The sequence below is a fragment of the Saccostrea cucullata genome, unplaced genomic scaffold, assembly GCF_032062105.1.
Source record: "Saccostrea cucullata isolate Sc308-1 unplaced genomic scaffold, CSIRO_AGI_Scuc_v1 ctg4926, whole genome shotgun sequence".
Taxonomy (NCBI): domain Eukaryota; kingdom Metazoa; phylum Mollusca; class Bivalvia; order Ostreida; family Ostreidae; genus Saccostrea; species Saccostrea cuccullata.
In genome coordinates, this window is record NW_026936630.1 from 59,209 (window position 1) to 73,401 (window position 14,193).

General features: G+C 33.4%; 1 protein-coding gene and 1 long non-coding RNA gene across 2 annotated transcripts; both read right to left on the reverse strand.

Annotated features, from left to right (window-relative positions):
- Positions 1-5,343: 5,343 nt before the first annotated feature.
- On the reverse strand, positions 5,344-14,180 carry LOC134245965 (beta-1,3-glucan-binding protein-like). The gene is made up of 9 exons (XM_062728194.1): positions 14,108-14,180; positions 13,462-13,542; positions 11,643-11,759; positions 11,211-11,338; positions 10,884-10,959; positions 6,284-6,392; positions 6,135-6,203; positions 5,854-5,977; positions 5,344-5,692 (listed from the first exon to the last, which is right to left on the reverse strand). Exons 3-9 carry the CDS (start codon positions 11,662-11,664, stop codon positions 5,492-5,494), a joined length of 729 nt encoding a protein of 242 aa, XP_062584178.1. The 5' UTR covers positions 11,665-11,759; positions 13,462-13,542; positions 14,108-14,180; the 3' UTR covers positions 5,344-5,491.
- LOC134245960 (uncharacterized) lies at positions 12,069-13,152 on the reverse strand. The gene is made up of 3 exons (XR_009987559.1): positions 12,944-13,152; positions 12,457-12,560; positions 12,069-12,284 (listed from the first exon to the last, which is right to left on the reverse strand). It is a non-coding gene; the product is annotated as an uncharacterized LOC134245960 (long non-coding RNA).
- Positions 14,181-14,193: the final 13 nt, after the last annotated feature.

Here is a 14,193-nt window from a genome sequence, read left to right on the forward strand (position 1 = left end):
TGTCTTCTTGATGTTTGTGTGTCAGTTTGCTTTAAAGAAACGAATTTGTTGAGACAAATAATGTTTTTCAACCTATCATTTAATTTATCTTGGGTCGGTTTTTTGGGGCTTACTTCTTTTATCCAACTGTTTTACCTTTGTTTTTATACTAAATTTGATTATGAAATGCTCTGTTTACTTGATCAATACATAGAGCTCACAGCGGATGTGACCGATCAACAAGGAATGTTTACTCCTCCTAGGCACCTGATCCCACCACTGGTATTCCGGAGGAGGGGGGGGGGCGTATTTATGCCCTGCTCACATGTTTGTATTGTTTGTATATTTTTCGACATAAATCAATGCTCATTATCCTCAATTTCTTTTCATTTCAGAAATATTCGATTTTTAGATAGAATGGGTTCAGACGCCATTAAAAAAACACAATGCATTTACTTTTCCGTAATTTAAACACTAGACTTCGAATAGAAACCTGATCCGTTCATATTCAAAAATAAATCTTTATAGCTAGAATCATTAAATATAAACGTACCCATTTTCGACTAAATTACTCTAAAAACAATTTTCAATCAATATGTCTTTCAGAACAATATATGAATCAAATATGTTGAAGATGACATTACCGACAACATAATTTTAGAAAAATTAAACTTTTCCGTCATAGAGCGGGTGATTGTCCTCGCCTTGTACACTTTTTTTCTCTCTTTTATAAATCTATGATAAAGAGATTATAATGCAACTTTTGTAATATTTCACCTATTTTCACACTATATTAAGACATCAGAACTTTAAACTAAGAATCTGAAACAGAATCTATAAAGATAAAAGTTTAATTAAAATTTCTCATTATATCCCCATAGACAGATCCAGAAAAGCGGCTATAGGTCAGGGGGTCAAGACCTGATAATTTTTTCAAATTCACTAAAATTTAAGAATATTAAAGTAACCATATCAAAATAACTTTGCCCCCCCCCCTTCCCAAGAAACACAAACTCTTAACAGTCAGTCTACGATAAAAGAAGTTAATTGATTTTCAGGGATATGTTATGATTTCTATAAAAAAGATCCATGCATTTTTTTGAGAAATGTGTTAACCGTTTGTTTTTTTTTTATCATATGAACATTTTTTTAATATTCCATGCAATCTTTTCTTAACGCTTATTTGGCTGAATTGAAATTAGTAAATGAACGAATCGGCATTAAGATTTGAAGTTGAATGCGTTTTAATCATAATAATCAAATCGAAATTTTGAATGCATATATATACCACTAAATATTTTCAAAACCAGGTGTATATGTAAAGTCTAAGAGTTGAAATCGATCTTTAAAATTGTTTAAAATTTTACAATAGTACATGTAAATTGGTGAGCGACATAAAAATTCTTAATTTGGTATGTTTTTGTTGATGAATGACTGTCATAAGTTGATAGGAAAACTGAGAATATATATGGAAGAATGTAGCTTGTCCACCAATTAAGTCAACCCCATCCCCAACCATAAAATAGGATTTTTGTGTTGGGATATTTAGTGTTAAGGACAGCAATGTAACCCCCTCCCGTTTCCCGAAGAAATTTATGCTTGAGCTATCCTTTATTCCGGAATGAAAAAATGGAACTAAACATATAAATTAACGAAATAAAAACGTCATTACAGTTGCTTCCATTAGAAATTTTAAAAAAATACTGTCAAGAAAGGTTCAAAATGTTATTAGATAGGGGTATAATTTATTTTATTAAAAGAAAAATAAGTAACGTCAGGTGCCTGTGTGTTTGTACTCTCCTTCGTACCTAAGTAACTTACCAAGAGGCCACACTACTTTTTCTATAATTTATATAAATACATATGTATCACACTCACCGATTGAGCATAAAACGCTTAAGGTGAGCATATGACACATGGACCTCCTACGGACTGGGCCATTGTTGAAATGTAAGAGGAGTCTGGGGAAGAAAATATTGTACAGCACTGTTGTTAACACAAAGTAACGTCAATAAATTATTTTACTAATTGCAATCGGCCTAAATGCTATATGTATACTCGAAAAAAGTATAGCTGTCATGACAAGCTTTCTGGATATTTTCTACGCAAACCAAAAATAGCTCTGGAAAAGTTGGGTAGGTGCATATTTGCTGTAATTGTCAAGTTATAAAGAAGACCTTGTGGTCGAATTTGATAAATTACGTTTGATAAAGGTTCATATTAAACATTACAATAAATGTTTTATTGAAATAATGTCAACAGTCCATTCCAGTGGATGATTAGTCGAAAAATGACCATTAGATGTGTGAAAAACGCGTGCTACAGATGTTTATGGAGGGGTAGATGAAACAAAAATATCATAATCTTTAAATATACCAAGAAGAAGTCTCATATTGTTTGAAGTAGTTTTATTATTAGTAAGAAAACGTATATAAAAGCACATTTTTTGTCTTAATGTGCAGACAGAAACTTCGAATGATCCAAACAAATATAGCTAGTGATCCAAATCAAGTAGATTTTCGATTAGCACTTTGTATACAGTGGGACCGTAACAAGGATTAGACGTGGACGGCTTTGGGAACGTGGTCCAAGATGAACGCTCATAGACATTTTGAAATTCATTAATTTCATTTTGTATATTTGTACATATTTGTTTTTATATAAAATTGTAAATAGAAAATAGTCTTGTTATCATTGATTAAGCTTAGGGTGTCGTGACACTGACGCCTGGCCGTACAAGTGGAATTTTAAAATTCGCATTAATTTACTTTACATTTTCTGTCGTGTGAACGCAATTTAATTCGCATTATTTTGATTCACATTAGTTTACTTCGCATTAATTTACTACGAATTAAATTCTCCGTGTGAACAGGGCATTAAACTGTCATTTCAATGAAAAATTAAGAAAACTAGTCATGAATATGGGAGCTTCATATTCGACAAAGGAAATGTATCCAGATTGCCTACAGTCTCTCAGAAAACAGTTATTAGTATGTTCTTGGCCTCTTCTTTAAATCAAAATCAAATTTAATATAGGTATCCGGTTTACTTTTCATATGATTTCAAATTGAATTTCATAAAAATACTCTATTTTTTACATAATTCTGCTAAAGCCGTAGAGTACGGGAAAAAGAAAGTTGAAATTGATTATGACGTCATAGTGGATCTAGCACCAAAAAATTAGTCTGAAGTTATTTACTACATCTTGACCTTAAAAATTTTCCATACATATTTCTATGTAAAACTTTGATCCCCCATTGTGGCCCAGTCCTCTGGGGTCATGATTGAGCAAACTTGAAACTAAACTATGTAAAGAAGATTTCCTATTAGTTTTAATTTGTTTGGCACAGTAGTTCTTGACAAATAGAATTTTAAAAAATCCCACCAAATTTTAACTTTTTCTTAATAAGGGCGGAGCCCTTCATGTGAACAAACGTGAATCCCTTTCACCAAAAGATTTGGGAAATTTAAACACTATATGTTGGTGATGGTTGAATATTACCACAGAAATAAGGGACGTTTACAATGGCTCATTTCAATTTTATTGACAGCTAAATACTGTGTTATAAATGCCCATTTTATTTAAATTAACTATAAGTTAGTAAGTAAGTAAGTAAATTGTTTATTATAGTGACATGTGTTATACGTTATACAGTACAATGTAAAACATTTAATACAATTAATATCCAAAACACCCGGCCCATCGGACCTATATGTCTACTTTAACAAAATGTTTGAAAAATATATACACAAATATTACGCATGGCGTTTTTTGTACAACAGAGATTGTCTGAGCATGTAAGAAAGGTATAAATATTTTGAGGTCTGCCTAGGAAAATTTACACTCTCTTGATCTGACATAGAAAAAGTTGGGTTACATTTAAGGAAGGATTCTTCTCTGGTTTCTGACTAGATGGGATATTCAAAGTATATTTATTGATATGTCTTATATATTTAGATGTAAGAGATTTAAAAGACCATATTTTTCTTTCCTCATCACAATTATACAACTTAAAATAGAAATGGTAAACTGCGTTTGAAAACTAGCAGGGACTATATTTTTGGCGGAATGGTGGCGTATGAAAATATCTTCTTTCCTGCCTCTCAAAATTATTATAGAACATTGAATTTAGTTATAATTTTTACGCAATCAAAGACTAGACGAAATTTTCAAATGTAAGTTAAATTAATATTAAGGGACTAAAGTTTCAAAATATATCAAAAAAATAAGATTTTTCACACATACTAGAACTATGCTGGCTATGTTACCATCACTTAGTGATATTGTCCTCTTGATTCTGTAAAAATTTGATTAATTTTTAAATACAAGAAATGTGAGAAGAATCCTACCTTAATACTAGTTAATAAATCTGATATGAAATTGGAATATTCTGTACAATTTAATAGAAAGTGGTACTCGTCTTCTACTTCATCTTTAGAACAAACATTACATAATCTGTCTTCTAATGATTCTTCATTATATCTTCCAGTTTCAACTCTAATTGGTAAAATTCCAATTCTAAATTGAGCAAGAATAGATATTTGAAATTTTGGAATATTCATTTCTTGGTAGTTTTCAGTATTAAAATGTGTTTTGAAATCTTTATACATACGTAATTTAGGTAGTTGTTTTATCTTTACTAGCCATTCACTCTCATAATTTAAAAGTAATCTTCGTTCAAATTCAACGATATCAAACATAACCTATGATAAACATGTTTAGAAATCACCGATTCAAATAGAAATTTAATTTGCGAAGTCCAGCTATATTTATTACTGTACATTGATTTAGTTCCCACAAGAAAACGTGTTTTGTTATGCGGTTGTCCTTCATTGTCAGTAAACGATTCCAGTATCGTACAGCGTTAATGCAGTGTCTAGGGAAATGCAGCTTCCAACCGAATTCTCCATGTAATGCTGATATCGGTGTAAATCTGTGTACCCTCAAGTAATAACGAAGTGCGCGATTCTGTACCATCTCAATTCAGTGATAGTTTCGAAGACCCCATATTTCACTACAATAGTCCAAAACTGGTGCTACACAACTCAGAAAAAGTTTTTCGAAAATTGATATCCCTATATCTTTATATGAACGAATTTTGGAAACCATCCCTCCAAAAGCACGTCCACCTGCTTTTGACAAAGTATCGGCATTATTTTGGAAACTAAGCTTTTCACGGAATATAACTCCAAGGTATTTGTAATCCGAATTGTATTGTAGAATATTATCGTTGAGTTTAAACTGGCAATCACTGCGGGATCCTCGTTTACAGAAATGCAATGCTGCTGATTTTTTTCATATTTATACACAAGCGCCAATAATATAATGCAGATACTAAGGTCATTGATATCTTTATACAGTGTACATGTAGATGAGGAAGGAAATTAGTCTGTAATTAAAGGACGCAAATGTTTGCATCCCTTATGGGTTATTTTTCATTTAAAAAAATGACATCGAAAAAAGCTTATCCAAATAATAATGCTTATACATATCATAGTTAATAGAAATCTTTTAATACTGAATCATTTCGATGTAATCAATTAACATCGCAACATAGTCGCCTTGCCATGTAGGTAACCACACATTCCTTTTCTCCCAGAAATCTCTCTTTGGATGAGGAGAGTCATTGCGCCAGGGCTTTGGAGTATCATATTGGTAGCGGTCAGAAAAAAAACCCAGGCCAGCGACCGCAACGTTCAACAAGACCCGGAACTAGATCAAAAACAAAAGCCCAAGAGGATGTATATTGAAAGCTAAACGATACTAAATTAAGAACAAAACTGTGTCAGAACATTTACCATTTTCTACAACTTTAAAAATATGTAAATGGTACCCAAATTTTTTCCAATAAAATGTGAAATGTTAATACTAACAGGTTGGTCAAATGGTGCATTTTTATTATCTCCCCATATGTTGGTGCCTGAAAAATTTCCAGCTTCCCAGAAGCCGTTAGAGGGCGTGTTGACTCGTAATATTTCGTGATTATCCACCGGACAACTTTTTTCATCATTCAAAAATCAAGGAAAATAAAATGAGTACTAATTTAATCACATAAATTCATATATATCCAGAAAATGCACAATTCAAATTCTTATAAGAAATGTATGACAGTTAAAATAATTTTAAAAAAAGAATAAATTATATTTCCACGTACATAATGTGCTGAGCTGTCCATTCTAAGGAATATGTGTGCCAACTATGCCAGTCACCACCATTAGATTGTCTATTTCAAGAATAATGATTAGTGTCACTCAAATAAAAGCATTTATCATTAAAATGTATACAAATGATAAAAGGGTGTACCTCTCGTTATGATTGCTGCGCTTATGTGCGCGATCCGTTCCCCAGTGTAGTGCGGAGGTTATCTGAGTTATACCGTGGTTAACTCCGTTAGACATAGCTTTAGCATTCCCTTATTAAATAAATAGGAACTTTGAACTTTTTACATAAAGACAAATTGTTGCCAAAAGTCAAAAGCCTTTATTTATACATTACAGTCCATATAATTATACATACTCTGTCGATAGCTTTACATGTTCTCTCCACCTTTTCGTAAAGAACCACATGGACGTTATACCTATGTAAATCAAAATTTCTGACACGTCAATAATTAACAAATAATCTTATACTAGGCAGTAGGTTTGATGTTGAACCAATATATACTAGTGTCATATCCGGTTTAATGTTGAAATTTGGACAGCTTCTCTTAGCATCTGAATACGCTTTGTACTCACTTCCAGTGATTATCACTACTATCATTAGATACAATAGATAGTATTAGTAATTTCCCTTCTGAATATTAAGGTCGCCCACGGGCGCAGTGGTTAGAGCGTTAAGTAAGGAGTTAATTATCCTTACGTCGCGGGTTCGAATCCCACTGTGGGACGTGGAGACCGGTCATTCGGATGAGACAGTATAAACCGAGGTGCCGTGTCGCAGTAGGTGCTGGCACGAAAAAGACCCCTTCCTGCTCAATGGCCCTGAGTGCCGAGTATAGGGCAAAATTTGCAGCTCTCCACCAGCAAGTGGTGGCGTATCCATATGAGGGAAAAATACTTTAGAGGGACGTTAAACAATATACAATCAATCAATCAATCAATCTGAATATCAAGATAGGCTATCATTAAAACTTACATAGCAAGATTGGAACAACACAGTGTGAATTTCCCAAAATTACAAATTTTTTAAATGATATTCACTCTGCATTATTATACCCGCACTTTCTAAAGAAAGTTCGGGTATATTGTTGTTACTCATGTCCGTCCGTCCGTCCGTCCGTCTGTCACACTTTTCTTCCCTGAACTCCTCCTACATTTTACACAGTAGCTTAATCATCTTTTGGGAGATGGTTTGTGGGGTCATGTAGATGTGCAGTAAGGTTTTGGATTTTCGATTTTGCCCCGGGGGGTCAAATGGGGGTCGAAAAATGAAGTTTTTTGTCCAAAAAGCCCCGTCTTCCCTGAACTCCTTCTACATTTTACTCAGTAGCCTAACCAGCTTTTGGGAGATGGTTGGTGGGGTCATGTAGATGTGCAGTAAGCTTTCGGAATTTTGATTTTGCCCCAGGGGGTCAAATGGGGGTCGAAAAATGACGTTTTTTAAGCAAAAAGCTCCGTCTTCCCTGAACTCCTCTTACATTTTACTCAGTAGCCTAACCAGCTTTTGGGAGATGGTTGGTGGGGTCATGTAGATGTGCAGTAAGGTTTTGGATTTTCGATTTTGCCCCGGGGGGTCAAATGGGGGTCGAAAAATGAAGTTTTTTGTCCAAAAAGCCCCGTCTTCCCTGAACTCCTTCTACATTTTACTCAGTAGCCTAACCAGCTTTTGGGAGATGGTTGGTGGGGTCATGTAGATGTGCAGTAGGCTTTCGGAATTTTGATTTTGCCCCAGGGGGTCAAATGGGTTATCGAAAAATGACGTTTTTTAAGCAAAAAGTCTTCCCTGCACTCCTCTTACATTTTACTCAGTAGCCTAATCATCTTTTGGGAGATGGTTGGTGGGGTCATGTAGATGTGCAGTAAGGTTTTGGAATTTCGATTTTGCCCCGGGGGGTCAAATGGGGGTCGAAAAATGACGTTTTTTGTCCAAAAAGCCCCGTCTTCCCTGAACTCCTTCTACATTTTACTCAGTAGCCTAACCAGCTTTTGGGAGATTGTTGGTGGGGTCATGTAGATGTGCAGTAAGGTTTTGGAATTTTGATTTTGCCCTGGGGGATCAAATGGGGGTCAAAAATGACGTTTTTTATGCAAAAATCTCCATCTTCCCTGAACTCCTCTTACATTTTATTCAGCAGCCTAATCATATTTTAAGGAGATGGTTGGTGGGGTCATGTAGATGTGCAGGTAGGTTTCGGAGTTTTGTTTTGCCCTGGGGAGTCAAATAAGGGTCGAAAAATGATGTTTTTTTATGGAAAAAGCACCATGTTCCCTGAACTCCTCTTACATTTTATTCAGCATCCTAATCATCTTTGGGAGATGGTTGGTGGGGTCATGTAGATGTGCAGTTAGGTTTCGGAATTTTGATTTTGCCCGGGGGGTCAAATGAGGGTTGAAAAATGACGTTTTTTATGGAAAAAGCCCAGTCTTCCCTAAACTCCTTTTTTGTTTTAAACAGTGGTCTTATCATCTTTTGGGAGAGTTCACTCTTTTGAAATTTTGTTAAAACATCAAGGTCAAGGGGTAAAAAATCATAGCATGTTGGGAGCCTCTTGTTATGGGTAATGTTCACTTGAAATGTGAAAGTCAAATCTCTTCTCAATGAAAAGGAAATACAACATTAATGAAAACTAAGTTAAACTTCAAGGTCAAGGTCACAGAGTCAAAAAGTCATGATACATTTTGGAAGGTCTTATCACAGGTAATATGAATGCCCTTTCATTTATCTTTCAAAATGATAAATTCAAAGCAATTATTTTTTTAACGAAATTAGGTCAAACTTCAAGATCATGGGTAATGAAAATCATAGTGTATGTAGAATGGTATTGTCCCATTTAATACTAATACACATGTTTAATATAAAAGTCCTATCTCTTCTCATTCAAAATATACGACCATGATGACAAGGTTAAATTTATTGTGACAGATGGGCAGATTGACAAACAAATGAGATTTAATGTACCCTACCTTTAGCAAAAATGGGGACAATAAATGTCTTTGCTGTTCTTGAGAAGAAGATTTATGTTGGAACAAGATGTGTTTGTGAAACACTACGCGCCCGGCGGCAACAAAGTTAAAAAAATCTTCTTTTAACATATTGATCACAGTCAAGGTCACAAGGTCATTGACCATGGTGTCATTCGAAAGAACTTAATCAGTGGAGTATGTGTACTAAATATGAAGTCCCTATCTCCTATGGTTCAAAAGTTGTGGCAAAAAGTGTAAAGAGCTATTTTTAGCATATCCGTCACAGTCAAGGTCACAAGATCATTGACCTTGCCGTCGTTTGAAAGGACTTTATCGGTGGAGTATGCATATCAAATATGAAGTCCCTATCTCCTATGGTTCAAAAGTTATGACAAACAGTGGAAAAAGCTATTTTTAGAATATAGGCCACAGTCAAGGTCACAAAGTCATTGACCATGGTGTCATTTGAAAGGACTTAATCGGTGGAGTATGCATACCAAATATGAAGTCCTTATCTCTGATGGTTCAAAAGTTATGGCAAAAAGTGTAAAAAGCTATTTTTAGCATATAGGTCACAGTCAAAGTCACAAGATCATTGACCTTGATGTCATTTGAAAGGACTCTATTAGTGGAGTATGCATACCAAATATGAAGTCCCTATCTCCTATGGTTCAAAAGTTATGACAAACAGTGGAAAAAGCTATTTTTAGCATATAAGTCTTAGTCAAGGTCACAAGGTCATTGACCTTGAAGTCATTTGAAAGGACTTTATTAGTGGAGTATGCTTACCAAATATTAAGTCTCTATCCCTTATTGTTCAAAAGTTATGGCCAAGGTTAAAGTTGACAAACAGACAAACAGATAAACAGACAAACAGACAAACAGACAGGACAAAAACAATATACGCCCGGGATCTATGATCCGGGCGCTTAAAAAGTACCCTGCATATTTAAATGTAAATTGGTTGAAATTAGCCCAGTGGTTCTTAAGAAGTTAATGTGAAAAGTTTGCAGATAAACAGATGGACAACAGAAATCAGTACATTTCAGAAAACAGTATGCTTATAAATAGTTAATCAAGGTGCTTTGGGTAGCAAAATAAAGCTAAACTGGTATATCTAATTCATCCGCAGAGCTTAGTATATTTCAATATGCACAACCTTTTCAACTCTTATAATTATTTTTTAAAATTTATATCACCATGTCTCATTCAAGGGAGAACTAGAGATATGACCAGATGTATATCTGTTGAATATAAAATATGTACATGTATTCTGTGTTTTTTTTTTTAGTAATTTGTTTGTTTGTTGTGACAGCAACTGTTATGGCAGCTTTTGGCAAAGGTTGAAGTTTCTCAAATGTAAGTCAAACTCCAAGGTCAAGGTCAAAGGGTCTAAATTGTTGGTATCAAAGGGAAAGTCTTGTCACAAGGAATACAAATGTGAAAAAAGGGAGAAATCCCTAGAACTTCCTCACCTGTTCAAAAGTTATTGCCAAGGTTAAAGTTAAATTGGATTCAACTCTAAGGTCTAGGTCAAAAATCATTATACCTGTTGAAAGTTCACAATGATTACACATGTAAGAGCATGAAAGTCCTAGCACCACCTGTTCAAAACTTACGCCAAGTTCAAGGTATTTTTGTGTAAAATTGGGTCAAACTCCAAGGTCAAGAGATCAAGAGGTCAAAATTGGTGGTACCCATTAAAAGGTTTTGCCAAAAGAAATTTACCTATGAAATATTGAAGCCATGTGTATAGCCCAATCCACTTAAAAAATATGGGCAAGGTTTAATATATAAATAACCATTAGCAGTGTACAAATTTTGGTGTTCTGGTGTGTATATTTGGAATTCACCATTCTGAAAAGAATAAACTTATATATCATAAGCAAAATACCTAAGCCTAAGATTTTAACTAAGTAACAAAAGTACATGTATGTTATAAAACTACCTGTTTAAATTCAAATATCTATAATACAAATATTATTTTTCCACTCTGAATATATATAAAAAAAGGAATCTAATTATCTTAATGCTCTCAAAGTAGATACACCACCTATAACTATTATGTGACAATTAAAATCTGTTCTAAATATTTATGAAATACTTGCTCCGCCTCCGGTGGCATCCACCTCTATTCTATAATGGCTTTTGTCAAAATGGTTAAAATCATCTCGGAAAACTGTGACACTTCTGATACTGAATGATGGAGCCATTGAAGTTTTAGAGGACAATATAACTGCAATGGGAAAATAATGAATGTTAAAAATGTTCATTAATTAATTATGAGAATTCTACACAATGATCATGACTGTGAAACATTGTTTATGATTGTGATTAACTACGCTTTTTAGTCAATCATCGTTTCATAAGTAAGCTAGCGATAACTAACATATTCTATAGAGTATTACTTGTAAATTTGTCAACTTAGATCTAAACAAGCCAAGCAAATAACTTTTTATATATTAAAGTATATTTGCTTTAAAAGAAAGTCTAAATAGTTCCAAAGTTTCAAATTATTTACAAGGAAAATCAATATGTACCTGTATCCGACATTGATTCCATAGGATATCCCCTCTTGCATACCACGATTTGGTAATGAATCGTCTCACCGAGTTTGATTTGTGAATGTCTGTCTTTGTAACTCCACTTGGTCGCATCTTTGAACAAAAGGTTTCATTAGGTTTTACTTGTGTCTTCCACAAATATTTAAATTCTCAATAAAATTTGTTTGTCATACACAAATTTCAATTGAAAATTTAAATTTTTATAGATGATCCATGTACCAAGAAATTTGCTTAAGGCTGTTCAAAGTTAATTCTACGTTTAACGTCACATCTAAAGTTCAAAACCTACGAGGGAGGGAGGAAAAAAATAAACAAACAAAATTTTTAAACAATTGTGAATTTATTAAAATTAACCTATTCATTACATTAAAAACATAACAAGTAAGTAATAAGAGCATTTAATTGATATGACACTTAAGATTAATTTCCCTAGCAGAGTTTTTCCTTAGTATGTGAATCAGTTTGAGTCCTATTGTTAGCAAACAATGTAGTCTAAGACTGAATGTGCAGGAAAGTGGCTTTTAAGTAGGCCTCAGTTGTCCTTTGGATTTATATTGCCACACGTCCATGGTACCTTGGAGGCAAATGCTTCTTCTTGTGGGAATAGTTGATCAATATCTACAATTAAAATTAATGATGACAATATTTAAAACTGTTCATGTAGGTTGAAATATCTCAAATTGAATTATGTCGTATTTTTTCTTAGTACTCGATGTACTAGCATTAAGTTTTGAAATTGTGAATACTTATATCTGGACCATACTGATAGCTGTTAGATTATCTTTAATACCTTGAATTCCACACTAAAGACAGGATTCTTCACGTCTTGGAATACCCCAATTTCTTTCCTTACTCTCCTTCACTTGAAAGGCCCTATCTTCAGTAAGCTTCTCCCTGCTCAAATGGTTATGACAAGTATTATCTTTTCAAAAAATTGTAGCTATTTGTAGGTACATGAATTATGAAGAAATCAATTACTTTACTCATTACTGTTCCTTTCGATTTTTACAGAAATATTTCTAATATGAAACATATTAAATAAGATTTGAATGATGCTTTTCACTGTATATAAATCTTGGTTTTTGACACACTTTCCACTCAGTAAAAAAGTTTTTCGATTCTCTCCAAAATACAATGAAAAGTTCGGCCAATAAAATCACGAACTGAGAGTCTGTCACTGTCAGTTTGAACATGTGATTTGAAGACTGACAAAAAAAAATCAACAAACTAGACTTTGTCATTAACTTCAATCATAAAATCATCTATTTTTTACTTACATTTATAGTCCCAAAATCTTTAATTCACTAGTTTTCTTTAATAAGAAACCAACTGCCTTGATCAAAGCACATTTTCTGTCACTACGGGAAGCAGAATTCAGTCGCTAATTGTAGAACCAAACCGGAACAGACATACGGAATTCCGAATTGTTTGTTTTTTCTCATAAACCTACGCGCGCGGGTGACGTTAAACGTAGTTTTAATTTTAAACAGCCTAATAAAATAACACGAAGTGCCGAGCCTAAAACTCATCTTGATTGGCTGATCATACTGTAAACCAAGTAAAAGAAAGCAAAAGAGGGAAGATAATCAGGCATTTCATACAAATCTTCTCAAAAAATGCAAATTCTCCTTAAATTCTTAGTTCAATAGTAATTTTCAAAGACATGTTTTGATAATTTGTAAAGAAGGAAATCTTATCTTTTAAATGTTTTCTGGCATTCTTGGTCCTGCATGTAAGGATATCTGGACATTTTACTTCTAAATAATTACGAATATGAAAATTAATTACAACATACCTTGTTCTTCTTCCAAGTTATAAACCTTATACGTATTATCTCCTTTAATATGCACTACCACTCGAGAAACTTCTTTGCTCCCTAAAAAATAGAAAATTGTAGAATTCAATTACTGCACTAGGGAACTGTGAAATCACTAATTTTCGTGGGGGTTATTTTTCGTTGTTTTCGAGGTATTGAGAGACCCTCGAATTCATGACCAACACGAAATGTAAAATTAAAGAGAAGAACTAGTAAGTTAATAGAACTTTTTTTTCACTTTTCTTATCCTTTTGATTGTCAATAAAATATGTTCAAAACAAATGTAAAATTTAAAATCAGTTACTAAACTATACTTCTCCAAACAAAATCAAATCCCTGTAAAACGGTATTTCTTTCTCACAATACACATATTTTATCATAATATATAGCATAAAAGGTATATTCTAGACATTTAATAACCTTGATTTCGGTAAATAAAAAAAATCACCGCAGGAAAAATTAATTAATGAAAAGATTAATGAGACGACATGCGATATCCTAGGAAACATAAAATGACTAAGATATATATACCTCTACTTTCTTTCTAGATCAAAAAGTCATTATAGTAAACAGTTTTAAATACTTCGAAACTTCAAGATAAAAATTAAAAAAAAAAATTTCTTACCTTTAAATCTAATATTAAGTTCCAAGCCTCCTGACAAGAAGATATCAGGAGAACTAAGCTTAGCATCTGAAAGAACAATTATTGTC

Bases quoted from the DNA above. Each gene is read 5' to 3' on its own strand.
- LOC134245965 (XM_062728194.1), bottom strand. From the start codon at position 11,664: ATGGAATCAATGTCGGATACAG. The intron at 10,960-11,210 runs GCAAGTATTTCA...TATTCTTTTCAG, and splicing joins TGGATGCCACCGGAGGCGGA to AATGGTGAATTCCAAATATA. The intron at 6,393-10,883 runs GCCCATATTTTT...TTATTTAATAAG, and splicing joins TTATTTATATATTAAACCTT to GGAATGCTAAAGCTATGTCT.